Source organism: Lissotriton helveticus, chromosome 12, assembly GCF_964261635.1.
Source record: "Lissotriton helveticus chromosome 12, aLisHel1.1, whole genome shotgun sequence".
NCBI lineage: Eukaryota > Metazoa > Chordata > Amphibia > Caudata > Salamandridae > Lissotriton > Lissotriton helveticus.
In genome coordinates this window covers 776,751,666-776,764,943 of record NC_136073.1, presented here as the reverse complement: position 1 = coordinate 776,764,943, position 13,278 = coordinate 776,751,666, and the positions used below count along the sequence as shown (strand labels likewise).

At 45.6% G+C, this 13,278-nt stretch overlaps 1 protein-coding gene across 2 annotated transcripts in view; it reads left to right on the top strand.

The window, feature by feature from the left end:
• The first annotated feature begins 1,859 nt into the window (after positions 1–1,859).
• AQP10 (aquaporin 10) overlaps positions 1,860–13,278 on the top strand; it is a 135,025-nt gene continuing 123,606 nt past the window's right edge. The window contains exon 1 of one of the 2 annotated variants that reach the window (XM_078671644.1): positions 1,860–2,173. In XM_078671644.1, the coding sequence (XP_078527770.1) occupies positions 2,075–2,173 (99 nt within the window). In that variant the 5' untranslated portion in view covers positions 1,860–2,074. Of the gene's footprint in view, positions 2,573–13,278 lie in introns of both variants that reach the window. The other variant, XM_078671645.1, reaches the window with a different exon arrangement.

Below are 13,278 nucleotides of genomic sequence, written 5' to 3'. Positions count from 1 at the left end.
TGCTAACGTAGTTATTAGCAGCAACGTTGCACTATACTACCTGATCTCTTTTGTAACCCATCCTTGTATTGTAAGAATTCACAGGTAATAATTAAAATGAAGAATGAAAATGAAGCTTGACCAGATGAAAATCCAAGTAAATAAATGTAATGTCCAAATCCAGCATTACACAGGAGTGCTGCCGTTCGCCTGAAGATCCAACCGCTGAATGAGTTAACAACAGCTGCTGGATCAACTGGAGAACAACATCACGAGAGATGCATCTTCAAACACAATTATGTTTGAAGATACACAAGGATGGTGAAATGCTGAAAATGCTTTTGATCCCGTCGCCAAATGTAATGTAAAAATTCACAGGTAATAATTGAAATGAAGAATGAAGCTTGACCAGATGAAAATCCAAGTAAATAAATGTAATGTCCAAATCCAGCATTACACGGGAGTGCTGCCGTTCGCCTGAAGATCCAACCGCTGAATGAGTTAACAACAGCTGCTGGATCAACTGGAAAACAACATCACGAGAGATGCATCTTCAAACATAATTATGTTTGAAGATACACAAGGATGCTGAAATGCTGAAAATGCTTTTGATCCCGTCGCCAAATGTAATGTAAGAATTCACAGGTAATAATTGAAATGAAGAATGAAGCTTGACCAGATGAAAATCCAAGTAAATAAATGTAATGTCCAAATCCACCATTACACGGGAGTGCTGCCGTTCGCCTGAAGAACCAACCGCTGAATGAGTTAACAACAGCTGCTGGATCAACTGGAAAACAACATCACGAGAGATGCATCTTCAAACATAATTATGTTTGAAGTTACACTCCTTACAACGATGCACACACGAGGAACCTAGAACCTTAATGTAAGTTCCAAATGTGTCATAATAATAACCATGAGGAACAGACTACAATAGAGGTAAACACACCTCATTATAATCCTTTTCTTTTTTAGCAAATTAGATCATTTTAGTCTCCCAGATCCCGCCAAAAGCAGTGGAATTTGTTGTTTCTATTTCCCGGCGAGGAGGTATTGGTAGCCTGTCGCGTATCAGCCGCTGAGAAAAACCGAAAACGTTTGCCCTCTTGTGCCAGGCCTTCGCCAGGGTCACCAGTGGACCCTCACCGCTCTGGCCAGTCCGACGGGGTCTCGCGCGCCTCTCTCTCTCAGGACAGTTCAAAGGGGCCACGCGCGCCTCCCTCCCAGGCCAGTCCGACGGGGGCCACGCGCGCCTCTCTCTCAGGACAGTCGACGGGGCCACGCGCCCCTCCCGAACAGGTCAGTCCGACGGGGTCTCGCGCGCCTCATGCGCAGGTCAGTCTGAGGGGCCACGCGCCTCTCTCTCAGGCCAGTCGACGGGGTCTCGCGGGCCTCCCGCTCTGGCCAGTCTGAGGGGCCACGCGCGCCTCCCGCTCTGGCCAGTCGACGGGGTCTCGCGCGCCTCCCGCGCAGGCCAGTCTGAGGGGCCACGCGCCTCTCTCTCAGTCCAGTCCGACGGGGTCTCGCGCGCCTCTCTCTCTCAGGACAGTTCAAAGGGGCCACGCGCGCCTCCCTCCCAGGCCAGTCCGACGGGGGCCACGCGCGCCTCTCTCTCAGGACAGTCGACGGGGCCGCGCGCCCCTCCCGCGCAGGTCAGTCCGACGGGTTTTCGCGCGCCTCCAGCGCAGGTCAGTCTGAGGGGCCACGCGCCTCTCTCTCAGGCCAGTCGACGGGGTCTCGCGGGCCTCCCGCTCTGGCCAGTCTGAGGGGCCACGCGCGCCTCCCGCTCTGGCCAGTCGACGGGGTCTCGCGCGCCTCCCGCGCAGGCCAGTTTGAGGGGCCACGCGCCTCTCTCTCAGTCCAGTCCGACGGGGCCACGCGCGGCCTACAGTGCCCTTGTTCAGCATTACGCTCAAAGCTGCTTGGCTGCGACTCTGCGGGTTATTAATAAACATCTTTACAGCGGAGGCAGGACCTGTTATCGGCACTCCGCCTCTGCCATCGATTGTGGGTTATAAAGGCACCCCCTCTGGCCTCAGTTCCCTTCCTTCCAAGGGTCGCCCTCCTTCCTGTCCATTCCTCACCCGGCGCCATGGCGCGCGCCTTAGGCCGCATCAGGGCCCTCCTGCGCATCGAGCACCCCCTGGCCCGGGAGTGCATGGCCGAGTTCCTGGGGGTCTTCGTCCTGATTGTAAGTAAAAGTGAAGAGGTGAGAGCTGTGCAGGAGGAGTGTGAACTAAGCCAGGAACATACCTCAGCGTGTTAACGCGCCTGCTGCGAGGTCTCCGTGTAACATGGAGTTTATAGGTTCTAAACCCAGCACAGCTGACTCAAACTTTCATCTTTCGGAGGCTTATGAAATCGAGTTGGCTATTATTTACAGGCGTAGTTTAGTATCAATCAACAGACAATCCACTTTGTATTGTATAAATGGCCCATGTTGTCGTTTTGCTGGAAGACCACTTTGACCTCCCAGGACTAGAATCTCACCATTGAGGTGCATTGACAGAGCTGTGCCCAGAGTTCAAGGACTTGAACGGTATCATACCATTATCTCGCGATCTTTACTTTCTATGACATTACATCGCAGGTAAGTAAGTCAGGAGTGTTTACTTACCATGTAAGTTTTTAGGTGTTTTACATTTTAGACTTTTACGTCTCAGTTACATGCTTTATATATGTGGATATGTAAATATATGTATACACTTGTATAGGTATCCATGTATGTGTGTGTGTGTGGGTGTATACACACACACACGTTTAAAACAACCACATGTATAAAGATAAGGAAAGGAAAGATGGCTTATACTTATTTTAAAAGTTATATATTCGAATTAATGTATTTACAAATGATCAGGAAATTGGTTTCGTATATATTTAAAATAATGTATTCATTCAATTTAATTTAAATTATTCCTAAACTAATGTATAACGTAAAAAATGTAATGTTAAATATTAATTACACTATTACAATATTTAATATATGTTATATCTTTTTTCAAAACTTAATATTAATTAAAAAAAATGAAAGTATGGAATGTAGGATGGCAATTGGATTTTAGTGATTAAGGATGGGTAGTTTTTAGGGGTGGTTTGGATTATTTATTGTCCAGGAGTGGGTAGATTTTAGTTACGGTAACAAGTTTTTAGGGTTGGTGGATAAGTAGTTTTTAGAGGCAGAAATGTGGTTTTATAGTTTAGGAATGACTATTGTGCAGAGGCAGTGAGGAGTGTGTGTAGGACTCAGGGTCAGTGACTGTATAGAGGTAGTAGGATTTTTGTAGAGTTCAAGTATGGGTAGTGTTTAGGGTTAGTAAGGGAATCTGAAGTAGCAGGGATGGGTAATATAATATTAATTTATAATAATTAAATTTAGTAAAAATTTAAATATTCGCATTAAATACTTAGTAGTGTAACTTAAAAATAATTATAATTAAATATATTTAAATATAGTTTTTGAATTTTTACACATATAATATACATTTACATATAGATTAGACATATATAAACATGTATAGATCATTTATATATATATGTAAAAATATAAACATGTAAATTGAATTATGAGAAGTAAAAAGTAATATTTACCTACCAACCTACGATATGAACACACTCCTGATGAAAACTCATGCAATAGAAAGGCATTTCTGATGTAATATAATGTCTGCAATGTAACAACTCCCGATGTAACGTCCGGTATCTTGCTGCAGAGTAATAACAGACATTTATTTTGACCTAATTTAGTGAGTTTCAATGATGGTTAATAGCTGTTACTACCCCCACCTGATGGAGTGTGAAAGGTATTTGTATGCCACGGGAGCCAAAAATAATACTCTTGCATGTAATTCAGATTGGGTTGAAACAATGAGTAATAAAATAGAATAAAATACAATTTTAAAAATCAACTTTTTTAAACAAAAAAATTCATGCAGCAAAAAAATAGTGAATCCTTCTTGTCCTGAAACAGTTTTGCAGAATTGTGCTACATTAAAGACACTGCTCAACTAAGCAGTTATTTAAGGAAGGCGCGTCAAAGAATCAGAAATATCTTCCAATCCTTCTTGATGTCCATTGGCTTTATCCTTAGACGGCCTCTCAGTGAGATGGGTAAATAAGAAATAAGAAATGTACAATTCTGTTCTTCAGGACGCTTTTGAGTTGGAAAAGGGTGCTATCTGATGTCTTCTATTGTGAAAGTATAGTAAACCCGAAACTAAAAAACACGTTTTCAAATAACTGGAATGCATAGGACAATTGAAGCACACTTTACATTACAAGAAGTTTTTACACGTAGACGTGTTCTGTTTTCACCGACTGCAACAATGTATATGCTTTATACAAAATATTTTCTCCTTGGAAAGCCAAAAAGACTCATGATAAAATGTCCCTGCTCCTGCCTATCACATTTTTTGTGTTTTTTATTTGCTGGCTTTATTTGTTTTAGGCTGTCCAAGGTGAGTTTGTTTGTCCCAAGGACCAAAGTCTTTTCATGCCAACTCCCCTTGCATTCTTCCACGAATGCTCCTTACTGTAAACATGCCTGTAAATCTTATTCTTATCTTGTCACATTTTCTGTGCATTCAAAGACAAGTCAAATGTCATGCTGTTTAATGAGAGAGCTTGCTGTTTACTTTTCTTTCTCTTACTTAAAATTGAAAGGATTTATGTGACAATCTTGCTGAATACTGGTGATAAGAAAAGGTTTTTTTCTAGCACAAAATAACATTTAAATGAACTGTGCAAGTACTTCAGAATATATCAGAATTAGGAACACACAAATGAAGCACATTTTTTGTTAATTCTGAAGTGTGTTGAAAACAAATACCTTAATATGCTCAAAACAAATCAATACACTAGGTGATGCTATTTTCACACATTATCGTTTGTGCCCTGCATAGTTTTATTAGTAAAACGGTATGTCAGTGCAAATGTAATGGTCATTTCAGTTGAAAATGTGTTGTCTGTAATCACAGACAACACCACATCATGCATACTCCACTCTATGCCACTCCACTCTACTCTACATCACTCCACATCACTGCACTTTACTCTGCACTGCTCCACTTTACACCACTCCATGCTACTTCACTCTCAGCCTTTCTACTTTACTCTGTTCCACTGTACTCCATGCCTACACCACTACACTCTTCACACTCCAGTCTACCCCACTCAAATGTACTCTGCACAATTCCACTGTATGCCACTCTGCAACACTGCACCCTACACCACTGCACCTAATGCCAGTACACTCTATGCCAATGCACTTTACTCTGTAACACTCAACTCTACGTCCATGCACTCCATGTCAATCCACATTATGGCACACTAATCTACTCTGCACCACTACAATCTGTGCCTCTGCACTCTACACCACTTTATTTAATGCCATTCCACTCTATGCCACTCTACTCTCAGCCACTGCAATCTACCCTGCACCACCACTCTACACCATTTCACTTTACCATGATACAATCTACTCTATGTCACAGCACTCCACACCACTACATTCTACGCCACTACACTCTATGCCACTACACTCTACCGCAGTCTATTCTAAAACACTGCACTGTACTTCAATGCACTGTACACACCTGCACTCTACATCACAGCACTCTATGCCACTGCGCATTATTCTACCCCACTGTTCTCTACACTACGCGAATGAACCCTATGCCAAGGCACTCAACGACACTCTATTCTGGAACACCACAGAATTCTATGCCGATGCACTCTACAAGCCCACTTCCGGGAATCATCGCGCACGGAGGCGCACAAAGCCGAGCAGCTCCCACTGAGGAGCGGGGGACAACGCTGCAGAGACCACCTGCTGGAGGGTGGATTGGCCACTCGTGCTGCTGTATTCGTCTGGGGCCCTGACGCTGTTGGTCTTCCCTGCAGTTCCATCGCGGGGCCGCAGCGGGGGAAGACTACAGCTCCCAGACTCCTCGGCGGACACGCCCACTTCCGGGAATCACCGCGCACGGAGGCGCACAAAGCCGAGCAGCTTCCTCCACGGCGCCGGGCTAATCCCGGGCAAAGGGCGGGCCGTCTGTGGCCGTCCGGGGCAGGAGGAGGCAGGGCAGGGCCATACCACAGTCCAGCCCGAACTGCCAAGCCATGCCTTCCCTGGACCGGAAACAAGCTTCCGAGGACCGGTTTCTGGCATTCCAGCCGTCTTCAGCCCGGCTTGCTTGAATCCAGTGGCAAAGTGAGCAAGGGACTCACGTCTGAGCATACCCTGCCACACTTATGGCGGCCAAAAGCGGTACAAAAGGGGGTGGTGATGGACGGAGCATCTGAATCAATCAAACACTCACACCCAGTCAAAAGATCTGGGTTTAATCCATCACCAATCTTTAGCCCACTCTGCCACCCCAGTTCAGACATGGCTATATGCAAATCAGTCTGACCCTGTGCCTCATGGGACAGTCCAGACCAACCGCACAGACATCAAGCATGGTATTGCCTCTGGGGGATAGCTCACAGGTCACCAAAGCACCACTTCTTTGTATAAAGGCCAGCGCTCCAACTACGGCGGCCCAAATCTCCTCTCTGAACCAGTCTAGTCTACCCGTCCATTGGAAGGCTACCCCCAGCGAATACAAACTTAACTTACCTCCGGAGGCGTCCCCTTTGGTTGCTGTGTTTATAGGGGTACCCCCACTTATGGAGGGTGAGATGGAATCAACCTCGGACCTTATGGTTAAGGCAAATAGGTGGTGCTCAGATATATGTTGTGGGGAGAATATTGCGGACATGTTCATCCACGCAAGGAGGGTGGGCTGGATTGGTAAACAACCAAAAACAACACAGGGGGACTGTGTGGTAATAAACTTTAGCAGGGCTAATTTGGCCAATTGTTTATTTTGGGACGGTTCTGCGGTTTCAACAAAGGACTATCTGAGACCTGTCCCATTAGACTTCTTCTACCAACAGTTAGCCCGTACTAATTCCACAAATCACCGACCAGCAAGATGGCAGGGCTGGAGGCCACAACAGGGGGTGGGTAGCTCTCTCGGATCCACATACTTACAAGCCCTAAGGCGACCCATCGCCCCGCCAGTACCCCCCCCCCCCCCCCCCCCCGGATCCTCCAGGGTGCAGATGAGGGCTGCGGGTTGGTCACGAGCAACCACTTTGCCCCCTGGAGGATACAGACTGACTAACAAATGTGACTCTGCCACCAGCGGGGGGGGCGGCAACTCAAACAAGGTCGCAGTGTGTAAAATGCTTAGTTGGAACGTGGCAGGAATTAGCTCCAAGAGTGGTGACAATGTATGGTCTAGATTTGTCTCTGAACATAACATCATCGCCCTACAAGAAACATGGGATACCTCCTCCAGCTTTAGGCTGGATGGGTTCACCAGTTTTGCCGTGGCTGCCATCCCCAGTATCGCAGGCAGGGCCAGGGGAGGTCTCTTAACTCTTTTTTCACTTGATCTCAAAGGGCCCCTAAGGCAGATTAAAAACGTATCCCCAAATCTCTTAATTGTTGAAAGGGAAATTAGTCCCACCAGGAGTACATTATTCATAAACTTCTATAATTCAGGGAATAGGGATTTTTGTGATAATAACATCGCCGCCCTAGACTCCTTTTTAACTTCAGTCAGTCATAACACACATACTCATTTTGAATACGTGCTATTGGGCGATTTTAATATTCACCCCTGCAATCTTATGTGTAGCTCAATTAACCATATGGGGGTAGCAGGGCCTGATGGACCCCACTTTGAGCATACTACTCCGGGCGAGGAGCTGGAAGATTTACTGGCTAACTTCAACTTTTCAGAACCAATGTCGGCGGAAGGGGGGACTAGAACACCTACCTTTAAGGGGACAGTCCCTGGCACAACTATTGATTATATATTTGTGACCCCTGCTATTTTAAATAGGGTTACTTCTTATTGTACAGTTCCTTCCCCTTACAGTGACCATAATCCCGTCCTTCTTGAGGTCGCCTGGGGAGACTTCATGGGGCCGATGCCGGGGCAAATAAAAACAGGGCATACTTTACGCCCAGTGGATCGGGGCAGAAGGCTCAAGTGGGCAAATGTCGTTCCAGACAGTTTTTACGCTGAAATCCACCCGATAATCGAGGCCCAGGTAGTGACCTGCCAGAACTCTGGCGCCCCAGATTTCGAGATTATGGGTGCCCCTCAATCTATCTGCACCCAAATCTCTTCGAATCTCATGGTCAAACTGAGACAGGGCTTCAACAACCAGTGTCGCTGGTTCGACGCAACTTGCTCGAAAGCACACAAATCTCGAATGGCTGCTCTCAAAGCACAACCAAGGGTGAGGGCGGACATTGCTATATTAAGGAAGGAATATAAGCGAGCTACTAAGTCTAGGCAGGACAAAATCAAGAACGATGCTTGGAAGAACCTACTCTGTACAGATATCCTACGGGATAGTAGGCAATTTTGGGCCATAATTAACCAGCCCTTTTTCTCCGACTCGACCAATTCCGTTATGGATAGTGTCATCCCGGATGACAAATGGTTGGCTCACTTTAGATCAGTCTATGGAGATTCTGACACGGCGGGCCAAGTGAGCATCTTGACGGTCTCTGTGGCCCCACCCATATGCTTTAATAGGGTCGAGGTTGAGAAAGCAATCCTGGACACCACAAAGAACAAAGCCCCTGGGCCAGACGGGGTGCCAGCTGACTTCTACATACACTCTCCAAAGCTATGGGCGGGTGTTCTTGCTAACGTGTTTACAGCCGCCAATGGCAACTTTTTACCAACTACCTGGGTAACCTCTACCATCGTTCCCATATTTAAGAAGGGTCACCGGGACGATCCAGGGTGCTATAGGCCCATATCCCTTTTGGACTCTGCAATTAAGATCTTAGGCAGAGTCCTTTTGGCCAGGTTAAGGGACAGTTTGGAGAGCTGTGGGGGTTTGGCTGACATCCAGTATGGATTTAGAGAGAAGAGAGGAACAATAGAGCAGTGTTCCAACTTACACCTGTTGATCTCGAAGTATACGGTGCCCAAGGAGGGGTCACTATACCTTGCGTTTATGGACCTCTCCTCGGCCTTCGACTTGGTGAACAGGTCTAAGTTGTGGGACATCCTCCTGAGGATCGGGATCGATAAGGCACTGGTCAGGTTCATAGCTTCACTACATCAAGAGTTATTTGCAGTTGTGTGGGTTACCAAAGAAGGAAGGTGCACGTCCCGCTTTAATTCCATGCGAGGGGTCAGGCAGGGCTGCATACTGGCCCCCCTGCTATTTACAATTTATATCAATGGCCTGGGAAGCCACCTGGAAGCAGTCGAAGGAGACGTTCCGCGTGTAGGAGAAGCTAAGATCCCTGCTCTCCTATACGCGGATGACGCGGTACTGATAGCCCGCACTGGCGTCTGTCTCCAACGGCTGCTGGATGCCTTTGGCACCTTCATGGACCAACTAGACTTGAAGGTTAATTCGAACAAGTCACACACTATGGTTGTTGGGCACCACAGAAAAAAGGGTGTAGTTAGAACTTTTAAATGTAAGGGTGAAGTTGTTACTAGTGTTTCTGCCTTTCCCTACCTGGGGGTGCTTTTTGATGATAGGGGCTCTTGGGTCCCCCAGGTTAGGACAAAAAGCCTGGCGGTGACCAGGTCTTCAGCGGCCCTTATGAGTTTTGCAAAAAGGCTGGGCGCTAGACCGATGGAAGCCCTTTTAAAGGTCTATAATAGTAAATGTATTTCACTGGCTATGTATGGCGCATCACTATGGGGTTATGTATGCCTGGATCCCATACAAAAGGCAGAAAATAGATTTTTACGCTCCCCTTTGTCTGTCCCCCAGTCCACACCAACCTTTTCCATACATGCAGAGGTGGGCCTGGACCACGTTTGTGATAGGCTAACCTTGGCGCCTTTAATTTATTGGCTATAGACATGGCTCAATAACGAACTAACTCTTAATCACAGGATTATGAATGATGTCATGTCTTTGGACCACTTTAATAGGATCCCATGTTTGGCCTATCTGAAGAAATCTTTTATGGAATTGGGCCGCCCGGAACTCTTTACAGACCCATATGGTATTAGGAAACAGGACGTATACATTGTTAAGAAGCAGTTCATGACTAGGGCAAGAGTGGGCCGGGAGGAAAGGGAACTGCAGAAGCCAGCAGTGAGACGACATTATTTGCTAGTGAATTCCATTGCACTGGAACCATATTTAAGTTTTGTTACAAGGCCGTATCACAGGTTTCTTCTGATTAAATTCAGATTTAACCTCATACATTTTTATTTAGGTAGTTTCAATACATGGGTGAAACCAGAGTTAGCCCCGCCCTGTACATGTGATAATTTTTCCGTTCAAGATACCTTGCATTTTGTTATGTTTTGTGGTTTCTTTTCAGATTTTAGGAAAAGACATCTGTTACCTGTTTTAAGGGAGGCTGGTTTCTCCCAGGTGAGACCAGCTTTGATTTACCTTCAATCATTGTGCAATATTCGTATCACATTTTGTATGGCAAACTTCTTAGTGGCGGCGGCTAGATTTAAATCACGCAAGACATTATCAGGTTTCTCTGGATGAATCGTATTTTAATATCTTTTTAAACACTTTTTTAGCCCAAATATTTCGTTACGTGATTCTGATTGGTATGAAATTGTTTAATAATTTTTATTCTGTATAAAAATGTTTTTATCTTCTTTGTATGATTTTTAACTAAATCGAATAAGGATCTTTTGACTGACACTCTACACCACTGCACTGTAGTCACTATACTCTGCAACACTTAGCGCCAATGCACTCTACACTAGTCTACTGTAGTCTATGCCACTGCACTGTACTCTACTCTGCAGCACAGTACACCACCGCACTCTATGCCATTCCACTCCACGCCACTTTACTCTACGCCAATGCACTCTACACTAGTCTACTGTAGTCTATGCCACTGCACTGTACTCTACTCTGCAGCACAGTACACCACCGCACTCTATGCCATTCCACTCCACGCCACTTTACTCTACGCCAATGCACTCTACGCTGCTCTACTCCACTGCACTCTATGAAACTCTACTCTGCAACACTGCACTCTATGCTACTGAACTCCATGCCACTCTACTCTGAACTACTGCATTCTATGCCAATGCACTCTACGCCATTCTACTCTGCATCCATCCACTCTACGCCACTGCACTCTGTCACTCCACTCCACGCCACTGCACTCTACTTCACTGCACTCTACTATGCAACACTCTAATCTATGTCTCTGCATTCTACAATGCTGCATTGTACGCCACTGAATTCTATGTCACTGCACTCTAGCCAGTGCACTCTACACCATTATACTCTGCAACACTCTTCGCCAGTGCACTCTATACCAGTCCCCTCTACTCTACACCACTCCACTGTACACCACTCTATGAGACTCCTCTCAATGTCACTTCAACACACGATACTCTGTGTCACTCCACTCTCCTACACTCTACTGCACTCTTCACCATTCCACTCTATGACTCTCCACGCCACTTTCCTCTACACCACTAACGTTCAGCCATGCTGAACAGCAGCCACGCTGGTTGTACAGCATGGCTTAAACACATTGACAACGCCAATAGCGCTTGCAAAGGCGAGACCTATTGGCTTTGCATATGCTTGTCTAGTGTTGAAGAGGAATTGTATACAAGTTTGTTACAGTATTAGAATAGCACCAAAATGGCATAAAATGTGTCGCCTAACTTACCTTTAGGCGGCTAATACACCGCACAATTTGCCCCTCCTTCTTTGCTGCATAGTTTGCCTTTATTTCTCAAAGTAAGTTAGTCATTGCTGCTGCATAATTTAGCCAATGCAGTGCCTGGATACCCTCACAGGTGATTAACCGCTCTTTTAAAATCCACTGATTGAATGATTGACATAATTTAGATATTCATTGCCCTTAGTTTCAGTAGCTCTATTCCCAGCGCCATAATAACATGAGGTGATGTAGGGCCTAGTGTCAGGTACATGGTCAAAGTTCTGACCTAGGTAAAATTATTTCCATTATCATGGATAGGTTGAGCCAAGATTGTGGTGTATTGAGAGAGCATGCATGAAATAAAACAGTGTAAAGTGCTGCAAATCAGTCTAGGCGTGCATTGCTAGATATGTGTGGTGCAGATACTTCCGTGGGTCAGGGTAGTTTTGTGTCTTCACTGGCAGATCGCTGTCTGGTTTCAGTTAGTGCATTATCAATGGTGGACATGACCTGGCTTCGAACCAAGATTGAGTGTCTTTGTTGAGGGTGCATGAAGGAGCATGAGTGAGTAATGAGGATGAAAGGGGAAGGTCAGTGCAGTGATTCGGGAATCCATGTTTTTAAACACTCAGAAAATCAGTTACATTTTGAGCCTCCTTATGGAAGACTTGCGTAACTTTACTAAAGTTGGTTTCAATCTATACTATGATTTTGCTGCAAAATCAGTTACACACAGTGCAAGCTCCTCACACATACAAAGCACTACACAATACAGGTCCAGCCGATATAAACAACCTCACGCAATTCCACCAACCCTCTAGGCACCTCTGCTCAGCCGGACTCTCACTGGCACACATGCCGTGCATACGCAAAAGCTTATCAGGAGGTCCTGCCTTCTCAAACATTGCTCCTAAAGCATGGGATGACCTCCTACATCACATCAGAGCCTCCTCATCACTGCTTCGGTTCCACAAGAAGCTGAAGACCTTTCTCTTCAAGTAAAGCCCCTTGAGGCAAACTCCATAGACCTGCATAGCTCCAGAATATGGTCGTGGGTGGGGCGCTAAAAAAATAAATATAACATAACACCTTTGACATTGACCGGCAGCCAGGCTGCTGCCTCTGAAGGTTATCAAGCTGCCACCCCATCGGGCGATAGTTTTGGGCACAGGGCATTGTTCAATGTCATTCTCTGTCACCAGTATCTGTTGGGCACTTCCATGTCTAGCATTTGACAGTGGAACCATGGAATGACTCCAAGGCACCAAAGAATGTCCTGTGCCCAGCCTCAATGGGCAAAATGTTGTCTTCTTTAGGTTTTGGATCATAATGGCCCTTCAAGGAAAGATTTACCAGAGAATATTAAAGAGGGGCAAATGTTCCACCTGAGACAAAGATTTACTCTACTGCTTGGGTTGGAATACGCCTTATACAAGTTTAAGAGTACCTGCAATATGGAAAGTTTGGTTCGTGTTCATCTACTCTGCAGGGCATTCTAGTCTCTGCAAGCAATTGTGATCAGACGTAATATTACACATATAGGTGTAATTAAAATAATACGCGTACCTTCAGTGGTTTCCAGGTTTAACCTAACACTTAGAATG